This window comes from Syngnathoides biaculeatus, chromosome 6 (assembly GCF_019802595.1).
Source record: "Syngnathoides biaculeatus isolate LvHL_M chromosome 6, ASM1980259v1, whole genome shotgun sequence".
NCBI classification, from domain to species: domain Eukaryota; kingdom Metazoa; phylum Chordata; class Actinopteri; order Syngnathiformes; family Syngnathidae; genus Syngnathoides; species Syngnathoides biaculeatus.
The window spans coordinates 10,722,202-10,745,081 of NC_084645.1; the positions used below are offsets into that span (position 1 = coordinate 10,722,202).

The 22,880-nt window shown below is 40.9% G+C and overlaps 2 protein-coding genes across 14 annotated transcripts in view; both read right to left on the bottom strand.

Moving 5' to 3' along the window:
- Nucleotides 1-15,630, bottom strand: part of slc38a8a (solute carrier family 38 member 8a) — a 28,501-nt gene extending 12,871 nt beyond the window's left edge. For 2 of the 10 annotated variants that reach the window (XR_009795259.1, XM_061821615.1), the window contains exons 1-5: nucleotides 12,058-12,392; nucleotides 5,979-10,507; nucleotides 5,340-5,538; nucleotides 3,176-3,332; nucleotides 1,988-2,092 (exon numbers count right to left, since the gene is read on the bottom strand). Coding sequence is in view for 9 of the 10 variants with exons in the window: in XM_061821615.1 (XP_061677599.1) it covers nucleotides 1,988-2,092; nucleotides 3,176-3,332; nucleotides 5,340-5,538; nucleotides 5,979-6,416 (899 nt within the window). In the remaining variant the exon portion in view is untranslated. Of the gene's footprint in view, nucleotides 1-1,987; nucleotides 2,093-3,175; nucleotides 3,368-5,339; nucleotides 5,539-5,978; nucleotides 10,508-12,057; nucleotides 12,430-15,025 lie in introns of those variants that run through there. The other 8 variants (XM_061821617.1, XM_061821618.1, XM_061821624.1 and 5 more) reach the window with 8 other exon arrangements.
- Nucleotides 15,631-15,783: 153 nt separating this feature from the next.
- The window catches only part of mbtps1 (membrane-bound transcription factor peptidase, site 1), a 45,160-nt gene continuing 38,063 nt past the window's right edge, over nucleotides 15,784-22,880 (bottom strand). For 3 of the 4 annotated variants that reach the window (XM_061821610.1, XM_061821611.1, XM_061821614.1), the window contains 3 exons: nucleotides 19,013-19,139; nucleotides 17,823-17,953; nucleotides 15,784-16,324 (listed from right to left, as the gene is read on the bottom strand). In XM_061821610.1, coding sequence (XP_061677594.1) covers nucleotides 16,128-16,324; nucleotides 17,823-17,953; nucleotides 19,013-19,139 — 455 coding nt within the window. In that variant the 3' untranslated portion in view covers nucleotides 15,784-16,127. Of the gene's footprint in view, nucleotides 16,325-16,429; nucleotides 16,545-17,822; nucleotides 17,954-19,012; nucleotides 19,140-22,880 lie in introns of all 4 variants that reach the window. The other variant, XM_061821613.1, reaches the window with a different exon arrangement.

The following is a 22,880-nucleotide window of genomic DNA, read 5'->3' on the forward strand; positions in this document are numbered from 1 at the left end:
TGAGCTGACTGCTTTCAAACTTAGTCCAGTCTTGAGCATTTCCTCATGAGTCTCATCTCAACTTCAAGAACATATGTTTTCAGACCACAGGCACACAATACTCCATAAAATGAATGTTGTTTTGGGGAATGTGTTGTGACCCAAGCAGGTGGAATGATAAAAAAAAAAAATCCCAGTACACCAACTTAACCCTTCTAAAGCTAAGCCGTGTGTCTAAATTATCCAATGCCCGTCTTCAAATACTTGTTTTATAAGGGTCAATGTTGAATGTGTGTTTTCAGGCATGTCTGCAGCCATATACCTGTTTAATGTCATGTGTGACTGTGGGTATCCCACCAGGCCATACCTATTTCATAAGAATTTAATTATGTGTGTTCTTTATTTTTGTGTTAAAATTTGCCACCACCCACCCACGCGTCGACCGAGTCCCCATCCATCAGTCTTGCTGTCTTGTTTTGTTTCCAATCAGGAACGTCCATCAATGGGGAAAAAAAAAGGTTGGGAATCACTGTTCTAGACCATAAAAGAAATAGCTTCTGTGTGCTGGTGGTACTAAGGATACCACTAATCCTAACCCACTCTCACCCTACCTGCAACCCTAATCAAAACAAACTTAATGGACGGGGGGCATTGGGTGTCACAGTTACTCACATTTGCCGGGTGCATACTGTATGTGCTTACGTGCCATCACTCGCAAATCTGCACAGTCGAGCACGAAAAATCATGTGCGTAAAATTTGTCATGAGTAGAAAAAAATAGATATTGAATGACGTCACTTCTTTTGTGTAGTATGTAATGTAGTAGCATTAATTTATGTTTATTTCATAAACATTGGAAACATTCAAGCCTGAACCTCAACAATCAGTCTTCTTCTTCTTTTTCTTTCTGCTTGTCCCATTAGGGGTCGCCACAGCGTGTCATCTTTTTCCATCTAAGCCTATCTCGTGCATCCTCCTCTCTCACACCCACTCTCCTTAAGTCCTCCCTCACAACATCCATCAACTTTTTCTTTGGTCTTCCTCTTGCTCTTTTGCCTGGCAGCATCATCCTCCGCACCCTTCTGCCAATATACTCACTCTCTCACCTCTGATAATGTCCAAACCAGAGAAGTCTGCTCTCTCTAACCTTGTCTCCAAAACATCCAAGTTTGGCTGTCCCTCTAATTAGCTCATTTCTAACCCTATCCAACCTGTTCACTTCAAGCTAGAACCTCAGCATCTTCATTTCGGCTACCTCCAGTTCTGCTTCCTGTTCTTTCTTCAGAGCCACAGTTTCTAATTCGTGCATCATGGCCGGCCTCACCACTTTTTTATAAATTTTGCCCTTCATCCTAGCGGATTCTCTTCTTTCACATAGAACACCTGACATCTTCTGCCAACTGTTCCATCCCGTTTGGACGATCAGTGTTCACCCAGAAACAGGAAATACAAGTTAACAGTACTGCGCATGTTCGGAAGTGATGCCAAAAACACATGTTCCGTGCTTCTCGTACTGTGAGCGCATTTATGTCGAAAGTCATCAACATAATGAGCCATGTCAAAGGAAATTCAGTTACACCAGGGGTGCTCAATGCATCGATCAGGAGGCAGTTTTGGTTGCCCCAAAAAGCCGTTAGACTATCATCCACTTGGTCGCTTGATTCAAGTATGGCCAATACATCAAGCGCACACACATAAAGGCGCGTTCCAGCAAGCCAGCCTCCTATTGACGGCAGTCGCTACTCTTTCCCATAACTTCATTGTGTGGCTCATCAACTTTATTCCTCTATAATTCCCACAGCTCTGAACATCCCATTTGTTCTTAAAAATTCTTCAGGCATCTTTTCGCCCGCTAGTATTCTGTTGAATAAGTCTGACCACACCCGTACATTTTTCAAATGTGAGGGACTGGTGTCATTCAAGCTAGGACAGCCACTACACAAACAAACACACAGGTCTACATACACGTCTTCATAAAGACGTGCATAGCTAGACATACACTCACGTACCCACTGCTGTAAAGTGGGTTTGGGTGAACCTGAACAGAATGCATCATATGGTACTTGATGATGATGGCTGTGGTCAGGTAGGTGGCCGCCAGAGTGCCCAGAACACTGGGAGGGGGATAGAGACAGAGCACAAGTTCAGATATCACACCAAAAAAAAAAAAAAAAAAAAAAAACACAAAAAAATAGCAAATGTGGAGTATTCGTGTGAGGACAGGGGTTATCTACGAGGTATATAATGTGTAATTAATCCCTTACAAGAGCTTTTTCTATATTACTGTATGTATTCATACTTTGGATAACACTTTCCTTTTTGCTTTTCGTTCAACTGTTATTATGTATACTGTAATAACTTTTTTATCTGTCCATCCATCCATTTTCTGTACAGTTTTTCCTCACGCGGGTGGTGGAGCCTATATTACACAAAAATGGTACATAAACAACTACAGATTGTGCTGAACAAGCCTCCTGAACAAATTCAATGAGAAGAAGAACTCCAGAGGTGACTTTTCAAGGTAGACTGCATGACAATAACTTGTCTCCTTTGTTATCATAGTCATTATTTACGTTTTTTCTCAGTTAAGACATAGCGGAAACAGTTGTGTCAGGTGAGAAGCTGTTTTGTATTTTATTTTATTTTTTATTTATAGTTATTAGAAATATAAAGTCATCTTTTTCTTCCCCCCCACTGGTACTAATATGGTGCACCACACTGCACTGCACACGCATGGTAAATGTTAAACTTTGGGTGTAAGAATTAAAACCAGACAAACTGTTTTATGTGAATTGTGTGTGTATCTGCCCTTGGTACTATCTATAGATAATTGCGATGTAGTCATTTTGGGGAAATATGCTCTCCTCACACCATTTATTCTACGTTTGTAAAGTATGCTTGAACTGTGTATCAAAAAGAGCAACAGTGAATCCTGGAGGAATATATTTTTACTACGTCCTCATCCCAACCAGACAACACAGCCTCACCAATGTCAAAAATCACGCGTGAATCAAATAATTGAGCATTCATGTCCACTTATAAGTTATGTACTGTGTCAAGAGTTCTAAAATTGATGATGCTTGCCATTAAAGTTTTCGGCAGATTCCTGACCTGTTAAATGGATGAGTATATCAAATCCTCTTGAGTTATTATTGGAGTGCCTGTGCATGTGTGTGACTGTGAGTGTGCGTGTGTACCTGATGTATTTTTGAATGCTGATTTCTTTGGGTGTAGAAATAGGTAGAACAAGGAAAGCACACAGAAGCACCAGGGCAAAGCGTCGATCGGTGTAGAAGTGGTGGGGCATCTCTGAGTCTGACAAACCAGTTACTAGCTCGTACAGGGAGCCGCATACTAATAGACACAACAAGCAAAGAACATAGCACCATCTGAAAGATCAAGAGCAACAACCAAACTGAGAAACGTAGACAGATAAGGCAAACGAAATTCAGATAACATGTAAAAGAAAATGCATTGCAAAACAAAAGCACCAACAAGCAATAAAACGTGGTTGACATTGTAAAAATAAATTCCTGGGTGTGTTCTACAGGACTGGCCATATTGATAATGTGGTATTGATATATGAAAACTCATATGACTCATTTGGCACTGATTTTCTTACACAAATGTATACAGATCATAATTGGGTGTGTATGGATAACCATCCATCCATTAAGCCAGTCGTCATTTTTATTTCTTCCACTTATCTGGGGTTAGGTCATGGGGGCAGCATTTTATGCAGGAGACCCTGAGACATTTAGTCCGGCTCTTCTGGGGGGATCCCAAGGCGTTCCCCGATCAGCTGAGAGACATACTGTCGTCTCACAAGGGTGTCTCGGGTTATCCCGAGACCTCCTCCTTGTGAGACGTGTCAGGAACACCTCCATTGTTGATAGACTTCATTTTCTTCAAAAACTACTTCAAAATTCAGTCACCATTCCAAAAATAAACTAGTTCCTTTCATTCATTCCCGTGACCCTTGTGAGGATAAGCGGCTCAGAAAATGGATGGATGTACTGGCATTTTATGTCCCCATTGCTGGCACCCATTCAATCCACACTAGTAGCCAGCTGCAGCTTTGATCCTACAATCTCAAAAACATGAGGATACACATGTTACTTGGACAAAAGAAAAATATATATACATATACAGAACACACTGTTACAGGAACGATGGTGAAATGATTATCTTTGCAATCCTTGCAGCTCTGGGTGACAAAATATTTTATCTTATCAAGTGTCATATTTTAAAACCAAATACAGTAAACTCCATATTCAGATAGTGTGATGCCACAGTGATTTAAATAATGTATTCTGGTACAAATCATTTTTCTAACAAAGAACACGTTGTATCCCATGTACGCAGTGTCCCTGAACGCACACGTAAACATGAATGCTGACCACAATGAATATAAAAAAAACACGCTTTGTCCCCAGATATATGAAATGCTCATACAGTGCCGTCAAAAAGTATTGTCCCCCTCATAAATCCTGATATTTTTGCATAGTTCCCCCACTTTAATGTTTAATGGAGATATCGGAGAAATATCGCAAGCTAGCTCAACATGCTGGTTTTAAATCTCCTTTATTAAGTAAAAATTCAACACTAATTCAAAGGTACCTGACCCTGTGTGGAAAAAGTAATTACTTCAACTTGTTAAATCGGTAATTAATTGGACTAATCACCAATTTTGGTTAATTTTCACTGATCAAACCCAAGCATAATTATCTCCAGACATGGTCAATCAAGAAACCACCTAAACAGAATCTGTCCTGAAAAAAAATCAAGTCAGACCATAAAAAAAAAAACATCTTAAACAGCCGTACAGAACAGAACACAGAATGCTGAACAGTTGAAACAAAATGAAACTATCTGAAGAAATTCCAGAACATTAGATACCTAAAATAATTGCTATTGATCATTGATCAGTCTGGAAAGTGTTACAAAAAGTGTTTGAATCAGCAAAGACTCATTCAGGAGTCCACACAACAACTCAAGACAACTTCTGAAGGACCAGAGGCCTCCCTTGCCTCAGTTAAGTGTTCATTACACGCAACAATAATGAAGAGACTGGCAAAAATGCCATCTATGTCAGAGTTCCAGGACAAAAACCACTGCTGATCGAACAAGAACCTAAACGCGTGTTTACTTTTGCAACAAAAAAAAAGAACAAAAACATCTGAACGATTCCCCAGTTGCTTGCTTTTCTCTCTGACTGTGTAGATGCTAGAACACATTATTTACAGATGGTCATTGTTTAAATATTCTTGGACCGGAATGTAACTTGTAACTTGTGAACAAATGCATGCAGCTGATTTTAAGTAAAGAAAAGCAAACTAAAAAACCAACTCTCCTACTCACACTTCTCCAGCTGGTCATCCATGATGACAAGGAAGGCCACGGAAATCATAAAAAGGTTAAAAACAAAGCAGATCTCACACAGCTGACCGATGGCTGGGCCACACACCTCCTTTACCACCGCCTGGTAGGTGCACTGGCCACTGATGGACGACGAGTAGCCCAGGATGATCAGACCACTGATCAGGAACACTAAAGAGCCCTAAGTGGAAAAATACACATTGCACCAATACCTCCAACTTCTTGATGTCAAAATACAGTTTGGAAAAACGCAAAAATGGCAGCTGTTTTAAAAGCACACTAACTGTAATAATACAATTGCAAAATATTATTCATTGCCTTTTGTAATTGTATTATTTGTATTTATTTATTATTTTTTTGCCACTGGATCAAAAGATAAATTAGATTCCTGGCAATAATTTAATAAGATCCGCTAAAATTAACGTAATTCAATATCAAATACAGTATGTCACTGGATGCATAACATTTTAGTCGGATGTAACCAAGAAATGTAGAGCCACATTTACTAAAAGACTTAAGATTAATATCGACATTATGTGTGAGTGAGAACCATCAAAAAACAAAAAATCTTCAAGGTCTGCTTGTAAACAAAATGACCAACTAAAGCAGTAAAATACCCACCATCTCGACAGTGATTGCGTTGTGGACACCCCCGGCTCTCTCAAAGGCCCACGGGAAGTTGAGTAACCCGGCGCCCAATGCGGACTTAAGCATGATGAAGATGGCGCCCAGGGATCCGAGCCGGGGGCTGGACAGGTCCACCCGTGGTTTGACTGAGGCTGAAGCCAGCAGGCTGATGCTCTCTCTGGCCAACTCCTCCATACTCCAGCACCGGGAAACTTTCCGTGGGATAGAAAAAAGCCGCATGCGTTCACCCACGCAAACTAACAGCCCCAGCGAGATCCTTATCCATTCGAAGAAGGAGCATGTGAGCACTGACGTTGAGGAAAGCGTGTGAACTGACACCCTCACAGAAAAGGATGGAAAGTGGTATGGGTGGACCCCAACTGGGAAACCGTATAATAATAAAAATCTATTATGATTATAAGACAGGGTCATTTGTATTGGATATATTACGTGATTATATGTCGGCCTGGTCACTTGTTGCAACGGTAACGGGGGACGTTTTATGGAGAGTGCTCACAAAGTGCTTTAGGTACAGCTCATACGTGTGTGTGTGTGTGTGTGTGTGTGTGTACGTATACAATAGATGCAGGGCTACCCCAGACCAAATTGTAGCCGTAATGGAAAATTTTATTTGGAGGTCCCACCTCTCCTAATCCCCATTTTGTCCCAGGTGGATAACGGGAGAAAAGGGTTTGGGTTATGGTTAGTCGAGTCATAAAAACAATTGATTGCCAACTGTTGGAACCAGCCTTTTTCTACAGGTACATCCCACTAAATTAGAAGATATATATTCTAATTTATTGAGATGACATAGCAGTCATGATCCTGTGGTCTGTCGGTGATACTGTACTGGCGCTCATTATTTTAGCATTCCTGGCTCTTGGTGGACGGGCTGCGGCTGCGGCTCATACCTACTAGGCAACATGTTTAGTGAGGTTCCTAAGCACCGAACTAATGGGCAGTGATGGTCAGATGAAGCTTCAAGAAGCCTCGGAACATTTCAGCAAAAATGCTGGAGTCATGCTTCATTTCTTGATTCTACGTGTGCGCATTAAATCTTCTGCTGGGCAAGTGCATAATCACAGACATGGGAATTTCTCCATCCGAGATGAAGGACAGTGGACCAGAATTTCCTCGAAGGCATCTTGAAGTCGTTCTCCATGGCCTTACCAAACTTCTCCCACGCCCAGGTTTTTCCCACAGTCACCACCGATTCCGCTTGGCCAACTGGTACCTATGAGTTGCCTTGGGAGTCCCACAGGCCAAAAATGCTTGATAGGACTCCTTCTTCAGCTTGACAGGAACCCTCACTGTAGGTGTCCACCAACGTCTTCGGGGGTTGCTACCATGACAGGTACCAACCACCTTGCGGCCACAGCTCTGGTTGACCGCTTCAACAATGGAGGTGCGGAACTTCGTCCACTCGGACTCTGGCTCCCCTGGAACATGAGCAAAGTTTTTCGGAGGTGGGAGTTGAAATTACTTCTGACAGGAGAACCTCCCAGCCGTTCCCACCAGACCGTCGCAATACGTTTGGGCCTGCGGTGTCAGACCGGCATATTCCCCACCATCGGAGGCAACTCACCACCAGGTGGTGATCAGTTGACCGCCTAGCCCCTCTTTCCACATGAGTGTGAAAGAAATGCAGTCGCAAGTACAGTGACACGACCACAAAGTCGATCATCAAACTGTGACCTAGGGTGTCCTGGTTCCAAGTGCACATGTAGACACCCTTATGCCTGAAAACGGTGTTCGTTATGGATAATCCATGATGAGCACAGAAGGCCAGTAACCGAACACCACTTGGTTCTGATCGGGGGGGGGGGGGGTCATCCTCCCAATCATGCCCTTCCAGGTCTCACTGTCGTTGCCCACATGGAGATTGAAGTCCCCCAGTAGAATGATGGATTTGCCGGGGGGGTGGGGGGGGCTCTCCAGCACTCCCTCTCAGGACTCCAAAAAGGGTGAGTACTCTGCACTGCTGTTTGGTGCATAACCACAGACAACAGTCAGGACCCGTCCCGCTACCTGCAGGTGGAGGGAGGCTATACTCTAATCCACAGGGGTAAACCCCAACATACAGGCCCAGATCCGGGGGGCAATAAGTAAACCCACAACTGCTCGGCGTTTCTCCCCGTGGGCAACTCCGGACTGAAACAGAGTCCAACCCTCCTCAAGAGGAGTGGTGCCAGAGCTCAAGCGGTGCGTAGAGGCAAGTCCGACTATATCTAGTCGGAACTTCTCTGCGTCATGTACCAACTCGGGCGGATTCCCTGCCAAAGAGGTGATCGGATGGCCAAGGTGCCAGTCTTTGGCCACCCAGCTTACATCGCACCCGACCCCTATTGCCCCTCTCACAGGTGGTGAGCCCATGGTAAGGGGGACCCCTGTTACTCTTTCGGGCTGTGCCCGGCCGAGCCCCATGGGTATACGCCCGGCCACCAGGTGCTCGCCTTCGAGCCCCAACTCCATGCCTGGCTCCAGTGGGGGGCCCCGGTGACCCGTGTCCGGGGAAGGGAAACCGAGATCCAATTTTTGCACTCGTCATAGGGGTTTTGGAGTCATACTTTGTCTGGTCCCTCACCTAGGACCTTTTTGCCATCGGTAACCCTACCAGGGGCGTGAAGCCCCAGACAATTTAGCTTCTCGGATCATCGGGACACAAAAACCCCTCCACTACGATAAGGTGACGGCTCGAGGAGTGTTCAATTTGTACATTCAAATAAATTGTTAAACTTTCAATCCAGCCAAATCATTGAATTTTTACCTCAACTGGAATAAAAGAACCGGGCAATAGAGGGTTGTACGGCCAGGTGGTTTATGTGACTTTTCTTTGTTCTCTTTTCTTAACCTCAAACAAGATCATCAAAGAAATGCGAATATCAGATAAATATAATCAATGTAAATTTAAAATGGAATTTTTTAATTGTGATTTAATTTATTAAGGAAAAAAAATCAGTTACCTGGTCCTATGTCAAAGGGTAATGGCCCCCTGAATCTAATAAGTCAATGTGCCAACGGCAACAATTTAAATCAAGTGTTGTCTCAACTTGTCTTTCAAATCTCTGTAAAGATATTTTTGCCCAGTCTTCTTTGTTTTATCTAAGATCTTCTTGTCACCCATTTCAGAAATTATGTAAATGTTGGGGGTGGCACGGTGGATCAGATGGTAAAGCATCGCCTTCACAGTCCCGGATTCAATCCCGGACCAAACTATGTGGAGTTTGCACGTTCTCCCCATCCCTGCGTTGGTTCTCTTTGGGGACTCCAGTTTCCTCCCACATCCCAAAAACATGCAACATTAATTGGACACTCTAAATTGGTGTGATTGTTAGTGCGGCTGTTTGTCTCTATGTGCCCTGCGATTGGGTGGCAACCAATTCAGGGTGTACCCCGCCTCCTGCCCATTGACAGCTGGGATAGACTCCAGCACTCCCCGCGACCCTTGTGAGGATAAGCAGCAAAGAAGATGGATGGATGGATGGATGGATGTAAATGTTGGATACCCAACATTTTAATTGAATTTTCCTGGTTTGGAAGGAAACCTACAACTAAACATAAAAAAAAACAAGAACAATAGCAATAAATCAAGATAAACAAGAGTGAGCATAAATGAGCTATGCATTCATGCAGGCACACATACAACCACACAAAGACGTTTTTCCCAGAGATTACAATTGAAGGATTATGAGAACTATTTATGGAAAAACTGTGTCTATACTGTGGAAGGGTGGACTCAAACACATTGAGTGAGAAACATTTGATAAACTCCAGCAGGAATTCAAATTCCAAAGAACTTGCTATAAAAATCGATATAAACCCAAAAGACAGAGCAGACCACCATCACTGATGACCGTGGTGTATTTTAGTTGTCCGGTTACAATCCTGCTCATACCAGTTGACTCAGTCCAGATTGATTCAAAAGACCAGGAAAAAAAAATGGTTAAGATACTTCAATTGTAATCTTGCGGTTTGGACAGGATGTCTCTAAATGGCTTAAGTGGTCACGGGTCACAGGAATTAAAGTCAAGATCTAAGTAAGGTCACAATTTAAATATCTCGAGCACATGACACATTTTTTAATCTTCCACAGTGGAGCTGGGGTTTGATGTTTGGTTGCTCCTCTTGTGGACATGGATGTGAGCAATAAAGGCTGCTGGAACGTAGGCTACAATGAAGGGGGAGAATCTGTTGGGATGATGGGCCTAATGGTTCAAATTGCCACGTTGAACCGCCTCACCATTGCGTCTCCTTCAACTGCCTCTTCAGTACAGGTATGCAAGCGCTTCAGATGATTGTGGAGACAGGAACATTCTGGCACCTGGGAACCTTGAAGGGAAAAGGGCATGTGACCCCACTCACCACCAGCCTTCCCAAATCTTGTTAGAACAGCGAGCTGCACCCACAGGCATGTGCCACTTTCCCATGGTTCCTGGGGAGATTAGTCTAATGCGGACCGGTGACAGATTCACAGGCTGACCTGGCCTATTAATCTTGGAAAGGCAGTCAGGGAGGGCTCAGACCTGTTGCATACAGATGCACATCACCTCTGATGAAATCAACTTTGCATCACTGATTTGAGCTAATAACCGACACTAAACCCCCGAGGGACTAATGATATTAATTAATCCAGCCAGCAGCAAGAAATGTAAATTTCGCTTCCCAATCAACTAAAAGCATTTTGCTAATCTTTGTAACTATCTGCAAAATGGCCAGTAGTTTACTAGACTTCCTAATCAAAGGACATGTTCAAACAGTATACCGGGAGTATACCATTGACTAATTATTCTTTTGTTTCGTTTTTCAAACAAGACAAGGAACCCATTGCAACCAATTCATCACTTTGCTGTGAGCTTATATGAATATCATATTAAAGTCGACTTTTTAAGTTCTTAAATGGAAATACTGTCTGAGGTTTTCTGAAGGGTCAACCAACTCAACAGGTGTGAAATTAAACAAGAGCTGCCCATTTATGAAAACATGCCTGTCACTGAACTGTTGTGAATGTTGCTGAATTGAGAATAAATGAAGAGTTTGTTTTCAAAACGAGACATAGACATTTTTTTCAGATTTGCGAAACTCGCGCCAAAATTATCCAGCTCCGAATGGATAATTTTGGCGCGAGTTTCGTAAATCTGAAAAAAAATGCCTATGTCTCGTTTTGAAAACAAACTTTTCAAATGCATTCCAAAATGGATGCTTGAATTAGCCAGAGGTGACTTGGCCCAAGCAGTCCGGATACAGAGTGGTGAACATCTGCTTCTGGAGTTTGCGTCTCCAAAACTCTTCAATGAGACTGGTGCTCTAAAATAATAATAGAATTGGCAGACGGGTTGTCTGTCGCTTAGTTGGCAATACTGAGTAGCCACTCGCTCCAGCCCCAAACGAGAATGGACCTTTCCAACCTGTCAATCGCTCATACAATAATAGCCAATCAGATAACCGGATTGTCTTAACCCCTGGCTTGACACGCCCCTCTCGCCGTATCGTCCCACAAGTAATGGTGGTTGTCAGTAGCATGCGCTTGGAAAAGTTAATGTTACAAAGAAAATGGTCATTGTTTGCGCTTGGGGAACGTCCAATTCTGATGAAAGATATCCTGCTAGGGAACAAGGGGCCCGCTTGAGTCATTTTCCAAAGCCTATAACACAGTTGACAAAGTGTCTTTGATGGATCAAGGCTTCCGGAAGACTGCATGTACAAATAAGTGTGGACAATATCAAGACACACAAGGCCTTATGTTTGAAGGTAAGTGAGGGAGAAGTATCTTCTCTGAGTTTGATTGAATTATTATCAGTGCTTTATACATTGAAGGAGAACAACTTTCACTTAGTTTGTGTATCACTGACCCGCTGAATGAAGTGTGTCATGTTTTATGCTGAAGAGGCGGGTTAATGATACGTGAATGCGCGATGTCATGCAAGAGAAATGTCTATTTGCCTATTGGCATCGCATCAGACTTTTAAGACAGAGCACTGGGTTTGATTACGAGCCAAGTCAAATTAATACATCCACTCACTTATAAAGACTACAATGATATTACCTGTGATTTTTCCAAGTAAAAAGTACTCACCCAGCTTTACATGCGCAGTACGACTCCACTATTTTATCCTGTTGGATTTGAATATTAAGTTTTTGAGGCATCAAAGTTTTTTGCATCGATCGCCAGCATTTCGCTGTGACTTTGATATTGCGTCCTGCTCCATCCAAAATCTTAATTCCATGTACATATCCTTGCTTGAAATAGTTGAGACCTCTCTGTGGAACTCTCCTGGACAAGTCTGACCCATTTGGAAAAAAAAATCCCCCAATATTATCTGGAATACGCGATGGAGAATTGATTTCAAACATGTTCTTTTCAATCGCCATTTTGAAAGCTTGTGGAACGTGGCTAAGAGGGCGGAGCTTAAGATCGCCATCAGAAAGGTCCATTGTATACCAAACTAGTAACCCTTCACTTCACTTAGCACCCAAGTAGCACTGTTACAAAAATATTGGTGAGTACATGATTCCCTCTTGTCGTATTGCTCATTTTGTTTTGTTTATAAAGCAATCCCAAGTAGAAAAATTGTGTTAATAAACAGCGATGTGGGAAAAAAAATACACAATATATTATTCGATGGAATTGAAACAATAATTGGTTGATAATATTAATAATAATACTTGAGATCTGCAGCAGCACAATGGAGCGACTGGTTAGAGGTTCTACCTCATAGTATTGAGGACAGGGGTTTAAATCTCGGCCCTGCCTGTGTGGACTTTGCATGTTCTCCCCTTGCCTGTGTGGGTTTCCTCCCACATCCCAAAAACATGCATTTGGAGACTCAAAATTGCCCATGTGAGTGTGAGTACAAATGGTTGTGTGTTTCTATGTGCCTTGCAATTGGCTGGCAACCAGTCCAGGGTGTTCCCTGCCTACTGCTCAATGACAGCTGGGATAGGCTCAAACACTCCTGTGACCCTTGTGAGAAATGAATGGATAGACAGATAATAGCTACACCCCTACTAAGAACTCCAGAAAGATAAGGCCCATGAAAGATAAAGTGTGAAATCTCTTTTGACTTTTGCAATAGTGCTGGTTGGGATTGATATGATGATTGAGGTTGATGCATGCTCCAGATTTCTCACCTCATGGAGCCGGTGATCACGCTAAAAATGCAATAACGGTAGAAAAAGTGTCACAAAGTGAGGCATATTTCTCTCAATGAAACACTTCACACTAACGTGTTCATACAAATTTGCTTATAGTAAAGTAGTCACTGATGGTGTAGTGGTCCACTTACTGGACTCCAGTGTAGGTACCATGGGTTCAATTCCCACTCAGTGACACTGTCTCAACAAAACTGAGCCTCTCTTGTTTGAGCTCAGTCAAGATCACCAAAGTAACTTAATTTTGTTAAATGCCACAATAATAAGAGTGTTTGTTTAATTTTCTTTCTTTGAGGTCAAATGTTTACATGCACAAAAATTACTATGGCTTTAAAGAACACAGGCCAGATGATGAGGTCATGGCTTTGGAAGCTCCTGATAGGTTAACTAACGTGAGTTAATTCACAGCACACTCGGGGATGTATGTATTGCCATGCCAAACACTCAGCTCCCTTGTTTGAGATCATGAGAAAAAAGAAATCATCAAGGAAATCGTAGGAAGAATCGTGGAGCTCCACAAGTCTTGGTCATCATAAATTGGAATTTCCAGATGTTTAAAAGTGCTGCGTTCATCTGTTCAAACAATTATACGCAAGTATAAACATCACAGGAATGTCCCGCTATGACATATCTCAGGAAGAAGACTGGCTCTGCTTCCCAGAATGACCAACATTACATCTGGAGGCAAACGGTAAAGCTTATAGACCTGAGAACACCAAACCAACTGTGAAGCATGGAAGTTGCATCATCATGTTGGAGGCCTGTTAAAGGAGGAACTGGAGCTCTTCATAAAATAGAAAAATAGAAAATGTTATATGGAGATATTACCGCAACATCTCAAGACATTAGTCAGCTGAAGCTGAAACTTGGGTGCAAATTGATCTTCCAAATGGACAAAGACCCACAGCATACTGCCAAAATGGTTAAAAAGCGCCTTGAGGATAACAAATGTAGTGGCCATCAAAAAGCCCTGGGCAGAATCCTATCAAAATTTTGAGGGCTGATCTGTAAAGTTGTGTGTGAGCAATACGACTGACAAACGGGACTCAGTTACACCAAGTCATTCAGAAGGAATGAGCCAGGATTCCAGCAGAGTATTATCAGAACCTTGTGGAAGGTTGCCTCAAAGGAAACGCTACTCGATACTAAGGAAGTGTATGTAAAGTTTTGACCTTGGAGAAAAGAAACAAAATTATTTTGTTTTAAAAATGGTCATTATTGTGGAATTTAACAAGATTACATAATTTTGATGATATTGACTGAGCTGAAACAGGAGAAGTTTAGTCAAGACGGTGGATTTTCATTTCAAGGGTTTGTGGAAAAGGGGGAAATTTTGACTGCTGGTCTTGTCGCTAATTAGAAGGCCACGCTCAAATAACGGTGAGAGCGTATCAGAAAATATTAGAATCTGGCAATAACTATCTACAAAAAAAAGAAAATCCAACAGGTTTCAAGGTACCCTGGAGTTGCTGCTTCTATTTTTTTTTCAAGAAAAATCTTATCAGTCATAAAAAATGCACACAGAAGCAAAGCAAGCAGAGCAAGGAAAAAAACATCTACACTAAATCAGAGCGAGAGAAAGGATAAAGTAATACATTTGAGGTCCCCACAAAAGCAACAATGCTTGCATGAAATGTGACAAAACGATTGCTAGATATTGCATTTCATTTTGTCCTCACAGACCACAGCTTGCACTACCACCACTCAATCGCTAATATATATTTTTTTTTTTTTAGGTACAGGGAGTCCTCGGTCTACAACTGAGATCCGTTCCTACAGTAGCGACTTAACTCGAATTATGACTTAAGTCGGATTCCGCCATTAAAGTCAGAATTTACATCAAAATACTTTGTACAAAAAACAAACACATTGAAATAAATAAGATTATGTACTTAGCATGACTGCTGAGAGGTGTATGAAGAAGAAGGGGAGGCTGTGCTTAGCTTTAGCGAAGGAACCTGTTATTCAATCCTCTCCATCCCGACAAGTATAGAAGGACCTTGTTTTGTGATCATTACATCCGACATAGGAACGGAACCCATGCGCTAAAATATAGGCTTTGTCTTTAATGATTGTCACCACTATCGACCCACTGAACCCTTGGCGGTGTTGGTGTCTCTCCTTTCTACAAAGTTTTTATGATCGTGAGCTTTGTTTCCTTGGCAATGGATTTTCATTTGGTTGCAGAAGGATTGCTAAAAGACAACTTTCTTCTTTGGGGCGATAATGTCTAAAAAGGAGGGCGAAAAATGCGAAGGTACTCCCGGTGCACAATCGTGTACAAGCACTCGCCAGACAAAATGGCAGACGGGAGACAGGCGTTGTAAAGTCGAAACGTCTTGGGTCGAGGCCGTCTCAACCCGAGGACTCCCTGTATTGAAATGGGAGCTTACCTAGGAGTTAAGTACACAGAGTATGTTGCATTACGCTTTATTTGCATTTATTGATGAAGTATAATTAAACAAGCTGTTGTTTTGGGGGAGGTCAATAGAATATCCAAACAGAAATTAGATTACAAAGTTTAAAAACTGAAAACATAAAATGAAATACAGGTATAGAAACAGATTCAGATCAGGTTCTGATATGGGAAGTCGATGTGAGGTGTTTCTTTTGTGTATCCAGTACATACTTGTTTTTTTTTTTTTTGGGGGGGGGGGGGGCAGTGTGCACATTTGTATGCCTGTGTGTGCATGTACAAAACAATGTAATAAATACAAAGTCAAACATTTCAATTTGCTCAATCTCCTTAGCAGAGAGGAAAAGGAAAGGTTAAAAAAAAAAGCCTGTATAGATGAGAGCCCAATTGTTTGTGTACAGTTCATGAACACCACAAACGCACATAGACTGCTTGAGTAGACAAATGGCACGAAAACTGGTCATCGCATTCAAGACACTTGGTGTACACAAATTATTGTGGAGGCAAGGTTAGAGTTCCTTAAGCAATTTTTGCATGATGTAGTCACATCCAGATGTCCAACCACATGTCCAAATTGGTCAAACTGTGGGGGTTTTCCCATTTGTCGTCTGCTGCAAGTATGTGGGCCGTTTGATGCGGGGTTTCCTCCGCTTGGGTTTGCTCTTGGCCTTTGTGAGCTGGACCACGAAAAATGACAGGACGACCATCGCACCGAGGAAGGCAAAGACTGGGATGGTCTGGCCCACTTCTTGGTTATAACGACCAGGCATTATTCCTGTGGAGATGAAACGGAACATCAAATATCAGAAGCAGGATTTTTTGATACCATGAATATACTGTAAACATGGATTTGAGACAAAATCCAATTTCTTCCCCCCACGTTCTTTGCTTGAACACAGCATGCTCCTCCTGGTGTACAGTCTTCAAGTGACCGAAAAAAAATTTTTGAAGCATGTAGATGACATTCCCAACAACGTACTTCAGTCCTGCACAGACTGAAAATTTTGATATTTAAGACAAAAATTGCATAGTCTATTAGAGCAGTATTGACTTTTTAACCAACAAAATTGCACACTAGCCAAAGCTACTATGGAATACATTTTATCTAGAGCTGTACCTTGACTTAAATGTTTTTCTATATAATAGCTGTTGCTCGATGGAAGCAAAAATTTGTGACACTGTCGTGAAATGGTGCCAGCTGAAACGGTATACAAGAAAGTCTTGAAGGAGACATGCACAGTCACTGTATTATTACTCAGCTTGACATAAGGCCACTTACGATTTCCAAAATTCATCATCTTTGAGTAACTTCACTATTTCTACTGCCACTGCCAGTTTTATTTTGTCGTGTAAACATAAAACAATGACACTTTCGATATTGGGGGGAAAAAAAACACTTTGAATGTCCACATTCTGACACACTACTTCGCAGTTTTTCACATTTTGCGGGGATTTCTGGTCCCCATTAACCGGAAAAAATGAGGGATTACTCTATTACTGTGACTTATTGAGTCACTTTGTTACATCTGTATGTTGACAGTGTTGTACCTCAGTGACCAAAGCAGGCACAACAGAAAGCACACAAGGGATGGAACAGTTCTGGCATTTTCATTCATTTCAATTGGGAGAGATGATGGGAGTGTTTGGATTGTTACAATCGTGGTCATGAAACCAATTCAACGCATAAGTCATTGCATTAGTGTAGTGTTACCCCTACACTGTATTTGCGTTCCCCCTACACTGTATTTAAAACTTAATTTCTGGTCTATTTTGCCAATGTTAGTTTAGCTCACAAGATTAAAACATGGTTTTTTTTTGTTTTTTTTTTTAAACTTTCTAAATTTCATGCAGCACAATCACTGACGTTCACTAGCATCCCCCCAGGAAAGGTACGCCTCACCTAAAACCACTGTTTCATGCTATGTTTCTGCATGAATCAAGCAAACTATTCCATGTAACCAACCATATTTTGGTAACGATGTGTACCAGATAGTCAATGTTAAAATTTCAGGCACCAATTCTCAGTTCAAGAGACTTTTGCAAAAACAGTATGTGGATCATCATTAATGGTGGACTATTAAAATGATGGGCCTTGTTCCCACTGGTGTTGAGATCATATTTTACTTTGAAAGGGACAATGAGTGGATTTCTAAGAGTGATATATATGCCTGTAACCATATGAACCGTAGATGAAAAATGTTCCATTCATTAAGTATACATCCCTTGATACAGACATTTTAAAACGCAGTTTGAAAAAAGAAACAGAAATTCACCTCCAGGGATGTCCCAGGCGCCACTCTCCCCAGGAGATAAAGGTCGGACCTGCGGACGGTAAGGCTTCACGTTTGGCAGTGCCACCTTGTCCAGATCCACAGACAGAAGCTTCTGGTGCTTCCATAGGTTACTGAAAGCACAGAGAATTGCACACACAGGATGAAAAACACAATTTCCAAGCTCAAACCACCTCTAAAATAAAAAGTTGGCAATGTGCATAATAGTAACAATTTATGATTCTTTACATTTGCTAAACGGTAGTGATGTAACTAGAGGTGTAGAATCTTCTAAGTGTGTGTCGTGTAAGGAAGGGAGCATTTCCACAAAACGCCTATCGAGGTTTGGATCATTTATGGGAGGAGCGGGAAGCGATGACGTCCAAATCCTCGCTGTTCAGCTCTACTATGAGACCGATTTTGGGAAGCACTTTATATTTTGCCACAAGGTTTAACAACAATTTAAACCCCTCATGTTAGCGCCATTAAAACCCCTTATTGAATCACAAGTCAGCTCAGAGTTTGGATGAAGATTTTTGTAGTTTATATCGGCTACTAAACTGTAGAGTTTTTATAGCATTTATAGATTTTAAAAAAATATTTTGGAGTCCTGAAAATAGCACAGTGGTAGGTGCACTTGACCCTTAACCTGGGGGATGGTTGTTGTGCTATTTTGAACTTCAGGCAGGACCATGGTAGATAAATAATAATTGGGTTTGTTTATCAAGAACTGTATTTTCCATTGTTTCTCAATTTAGTTGAAGGTGAGGTGAGTACAGTACAAAAAACCTTCAAATCTGCTCTTGAATGGGTCACTTGCTAAACTGTTATATTTCTGAACAATCACATTCAGTCCTCGGCCCGCTTTCGCTATGCCAGTTTCTGAAATGGTCAGAAAAGCATAAAACTTGCCATATCAGAGATGATGCAAATTTTATGCACACAGAACATAATTCAAAAATTTGGGGAAATTAAGAATCAAGAAAGGAACCATTATTCAAAACAATGGCTGAAGTATTCTGATGCCTCATGAAGGTTCGTCAAGCATTCACTGCTAAACTGAACATTCAGTGAAATATATGGACCACAGTATCCATAAATGTAACAAAATTCCCTTGACAAAGAGACGTGTATCACTAAAATGTCTATCTTGAAAGTACAGATGAACATCAGTGGTGTCTATTCAATCCCACCTGGGTGCCGTCTCATTGACTGGCTGCGGCTTTGCCCAAGAGAGGTGTGGACAGGCTGGTAGGGGGCGGGGCTTTGGGTCCCCAAGATGAGCTTCCAGAACTTTTGAATAGCGGTAAAGATGATTACCTATGAAAAGGGGAAGAGATCATTTTTAAGTTTGTCATTATTTGTACTGGTATTTTTTCCACAGAAAGATATAACCACATAAAATGTACAGTGACCCCCTAAAAGGGCATGCAATATGAGAAAATAAAGCTTTATTTTAGTTTACAATCGCGATAATTTTACCACAAAATGATGGAAATAATGGGAATCTCTACTTGCTTTCCACGCCACAACATTTATTGAAAGAGGATTTCACACCAAGAGCCCCTTATTTTTTTTTTTATGTGCTTCATACATCTACAAATGTTTTCACAAAAACATTGTACAATATTTACTAATAAATTACTTCAAGTTATATTGAGGCTCTATCAACAACAGCATTTGATAAGCTTTACTTGTGGGAAAAAAAGTAAAAAATGTAAAAAACAAAAAACATGATCTTCATGAAATGTTGAAAAAAACAATGAAGTTTGTCACTACACCACATGCTAGCAAACCAACTTGGCAAGAACACTGCAGAAAGAAAAGTGGTTGATGGTGTTCTTTTTATCTTACCAACATTTACTTGCTCATGTCATATTGTGTTTACTACTGAAGGTTTATATACTGACGGTTTTCTACATGTGCTTTGTCGATTCTCTTCTTTTCTTTAACGGAAGTCCTTGATGAATGGATGGAGAGAAGAAGAGTTTATTCTAATTTTCCCAAATACTGTCGTGATAAATATTATCGGGGTTTGACTTGCCAATGCCTCTGAAATCATGAAAAATCATGCCAAAGCCAAATGGAATTTCAGTCAGTTTCATCGGGATAAAATATTTTATATTCATATTTAAAAGATCAGAAGTTAATTTTCGCCATTCGGATTAACGTTGGACAAAGTTCCGTCTGCGCATGCTTCATTTCTGTACCCGCTGCGTGTAAGTGTAAGAGTGTGTGTGTGTGTGATATATATTTACAAGCTCTGTGAGGATCGAGGATTTCTTTTTTAACCTAAAATGTATTGCCTTATTTTACTGTATAGGTAGCTGCATACAAAAAACATCTATATATCAAATAACCAACATTACCATGACTGTTACACATTTTCTGTTTTCACAGTAGTGAAAAAAAAAAAAAATATATATATATATATATATATATATATATATATACATACACACACACACACACACACACACACACACACACACACACACACATCACATACACGTATTTGTTTATACAGAGAGAGAGAGAGGAGAGAGAGAGAGAGAAGAGAGAGAGAGAGAGAGAGAGAGAGGAGAGAGAGAGAGAGAGAGAGAGAGAGACTTTACATGATTTTTGGGGCTGATCACTGATCAAGTTTTAAAAAAGCAATCACCAAAATGATCATAAGATGTGACAATTTGCCTATTTACATGACTTGTTCATTTAGTGTATAACTTGTTAATTTATTTTTTATAGTTGTGTACTCTACACTGAGTACTGTATCTTCAAAATTATTCTCTTGCATTTTAAACAAAAGTTAAAACATCCATGACCACTAGGGGGCACTCAAGGATGGCCACAAACATACATTTTGGTCAAATCAACATTACGAAGGACTTAACTGGTACTAACTTACTGTAATTAAATTACAAATACTGTTATTCACATGCTTACTCTACCTTTCTCACTATCTCAGCTATATGGACAGGTGTTATCCAGAATTTATGTCCATTTGAGTTTTCCTTTATTTTATTTATTTCTTCCCCCCACGCTCTTTACTTGAACACAGCATGCTCCTCTTGGTGTAGTCAAGTGACCGGAAAAAAAAAATTGTTTTTGAAGCATGAAGAAGACATTCCTGACAAGGTACTTTAGTTCTGCACAGACTTAAAATAACTTGCATGCTGTTTGTCTGAGATACCACAAAATAGTCCCTCACTGACGATGTTTTTTTTTCCCAACAAGACTGAAAAAAACTTGATTTGCCGTCTGATAGTTACACCACTGCACCACAAGAAAAAAATAAAAATAAACAAGCTTTTGGATTCATACGTGTCGAAGAGGCAATACCAAACGTCTTGTGCGGAGCCAATCAATGACATTGATCGGATCGGCGAATTATGACATGAAAGCCGATAAGCATAAAATGTTAACTATTGGCTGATACCGATCACATCGATTAGATGTTAAGTATCGGCTGATACCGATCACATCGATCTGATCGCCGTTAAGTCATTTATCTCTCTCTCTCTCTCATATGTATATAATGTATATACAGTTTACAGAAGTTTATATACATTGTGCAAAAAACATTTCATTTTTTTCCCTCACTGTCTGAAATCAAATCAGATTACAGCTCTCCTTGTTTCAGGTCAGTCAGGATCCACAAAATTATTTTATTTTGTTAAATGCCATAATAATGAGTGACAATGTCTTGGAGAATTTTATATTTTCTTCGAGGTCAAAATTTGACATACATTTGCTTAGTATTGAGTAGAATTTCGTTGACTTGGGTCAAATCTTTTGGGTAACCTTCCACAAGCTTCTGACAGCACTCTGTTGGAATTGTGGCCCATTCCTCCAGCAAGAACTGGTGTAACTGAGTTAGGTTTGCTGGTTGCCTTGCTCTCACACTCCTTTTCAGATCCGCTCACAAATTTTCAATGGGATTCAGATCAGGGCTTTGTGATGGCCACTCCATTTGTTATCCTCAAGGCACTTCTTAACCATTTTGGCAGTATGCTGAGGGACTTTGTTCATTCAGACTCATTTGCCCTCATGTTGTAGCTTCCTGGCTGACATCTGGAGAAATTACCTCAATATCTCCATGTAACATTCTCTCTTCATGATGCGGTTGATTTTGGTGCAGCAAAACAGCCCCACAACATGTTGCTGGAACCTCCATGCTTCACAGTTGGCATGGTGTTCTCAGGTCGGAAAGCTTGCCGCTTTTTACTCCAAATGTAACGTTGGGCATTACGGCCAAACAGCTCCACTTTAGTTTCTTCAGACTACAGGGCATGTCTCCAGGAGTTAAGATCTTTGTCTTAGTGTCTTTTTGGAAACTGTAATCTGGCTTTTTTTCAAAAGTTTCTTTAGGAGTGTGTCTTCATTCTTGATGAGTGGCCTTTCACCCCATGTCTATGCAGGACCCGTTTCACTGTGAATCATCCAGCGTCTTCATAACATCTTTAGCTTTTGTTCTGGGGTTGCTTCGCACATTTTGGACCAAAACACATTCATCTCTGGAACACAGAGACAGTCTCCTTCCTGAGCAGTGTGAAGGCTTGACATTTCTATGATGTTTATACGTGTGTATAATTGTTTCAACAGATGAACGTGGCACCTTCAACCATCCAGAAATTGCACTGAAGAATTAACCACGCGATTCTTTCTCTGATTTACTAGCTGATTTCTGTTAATTTTCCCATGATTTCAAACAAGGAAGCAGAGCTTTTAAGGTGTGGCCTTAAATACATCCTCAGGTGTGCCGTCAATTAAGTCACGTCTGATCAGTTAACCTAGCAGGAGATTCCAAAGCCATGACCTCATCACCTGTGCTTCCCTGTGTTTTTTTAAGGACACAGGATTTTTGTGTATGTAAAGTTTTGAACTTGAAGAAAAGAAAAATAAAATTCTCTCTTCTCACTATTGTGGCATTCAACAAAATTAAATAATTAAGGTGATCCTGACTGAACTGAAACAGGAGGTTTGGTTTGATTTGACTTCACAGTGAAACAAAAAAATGAAATGTTTTGCAATGTATGGGGGCTGCAAGCATGATCAAAGGAT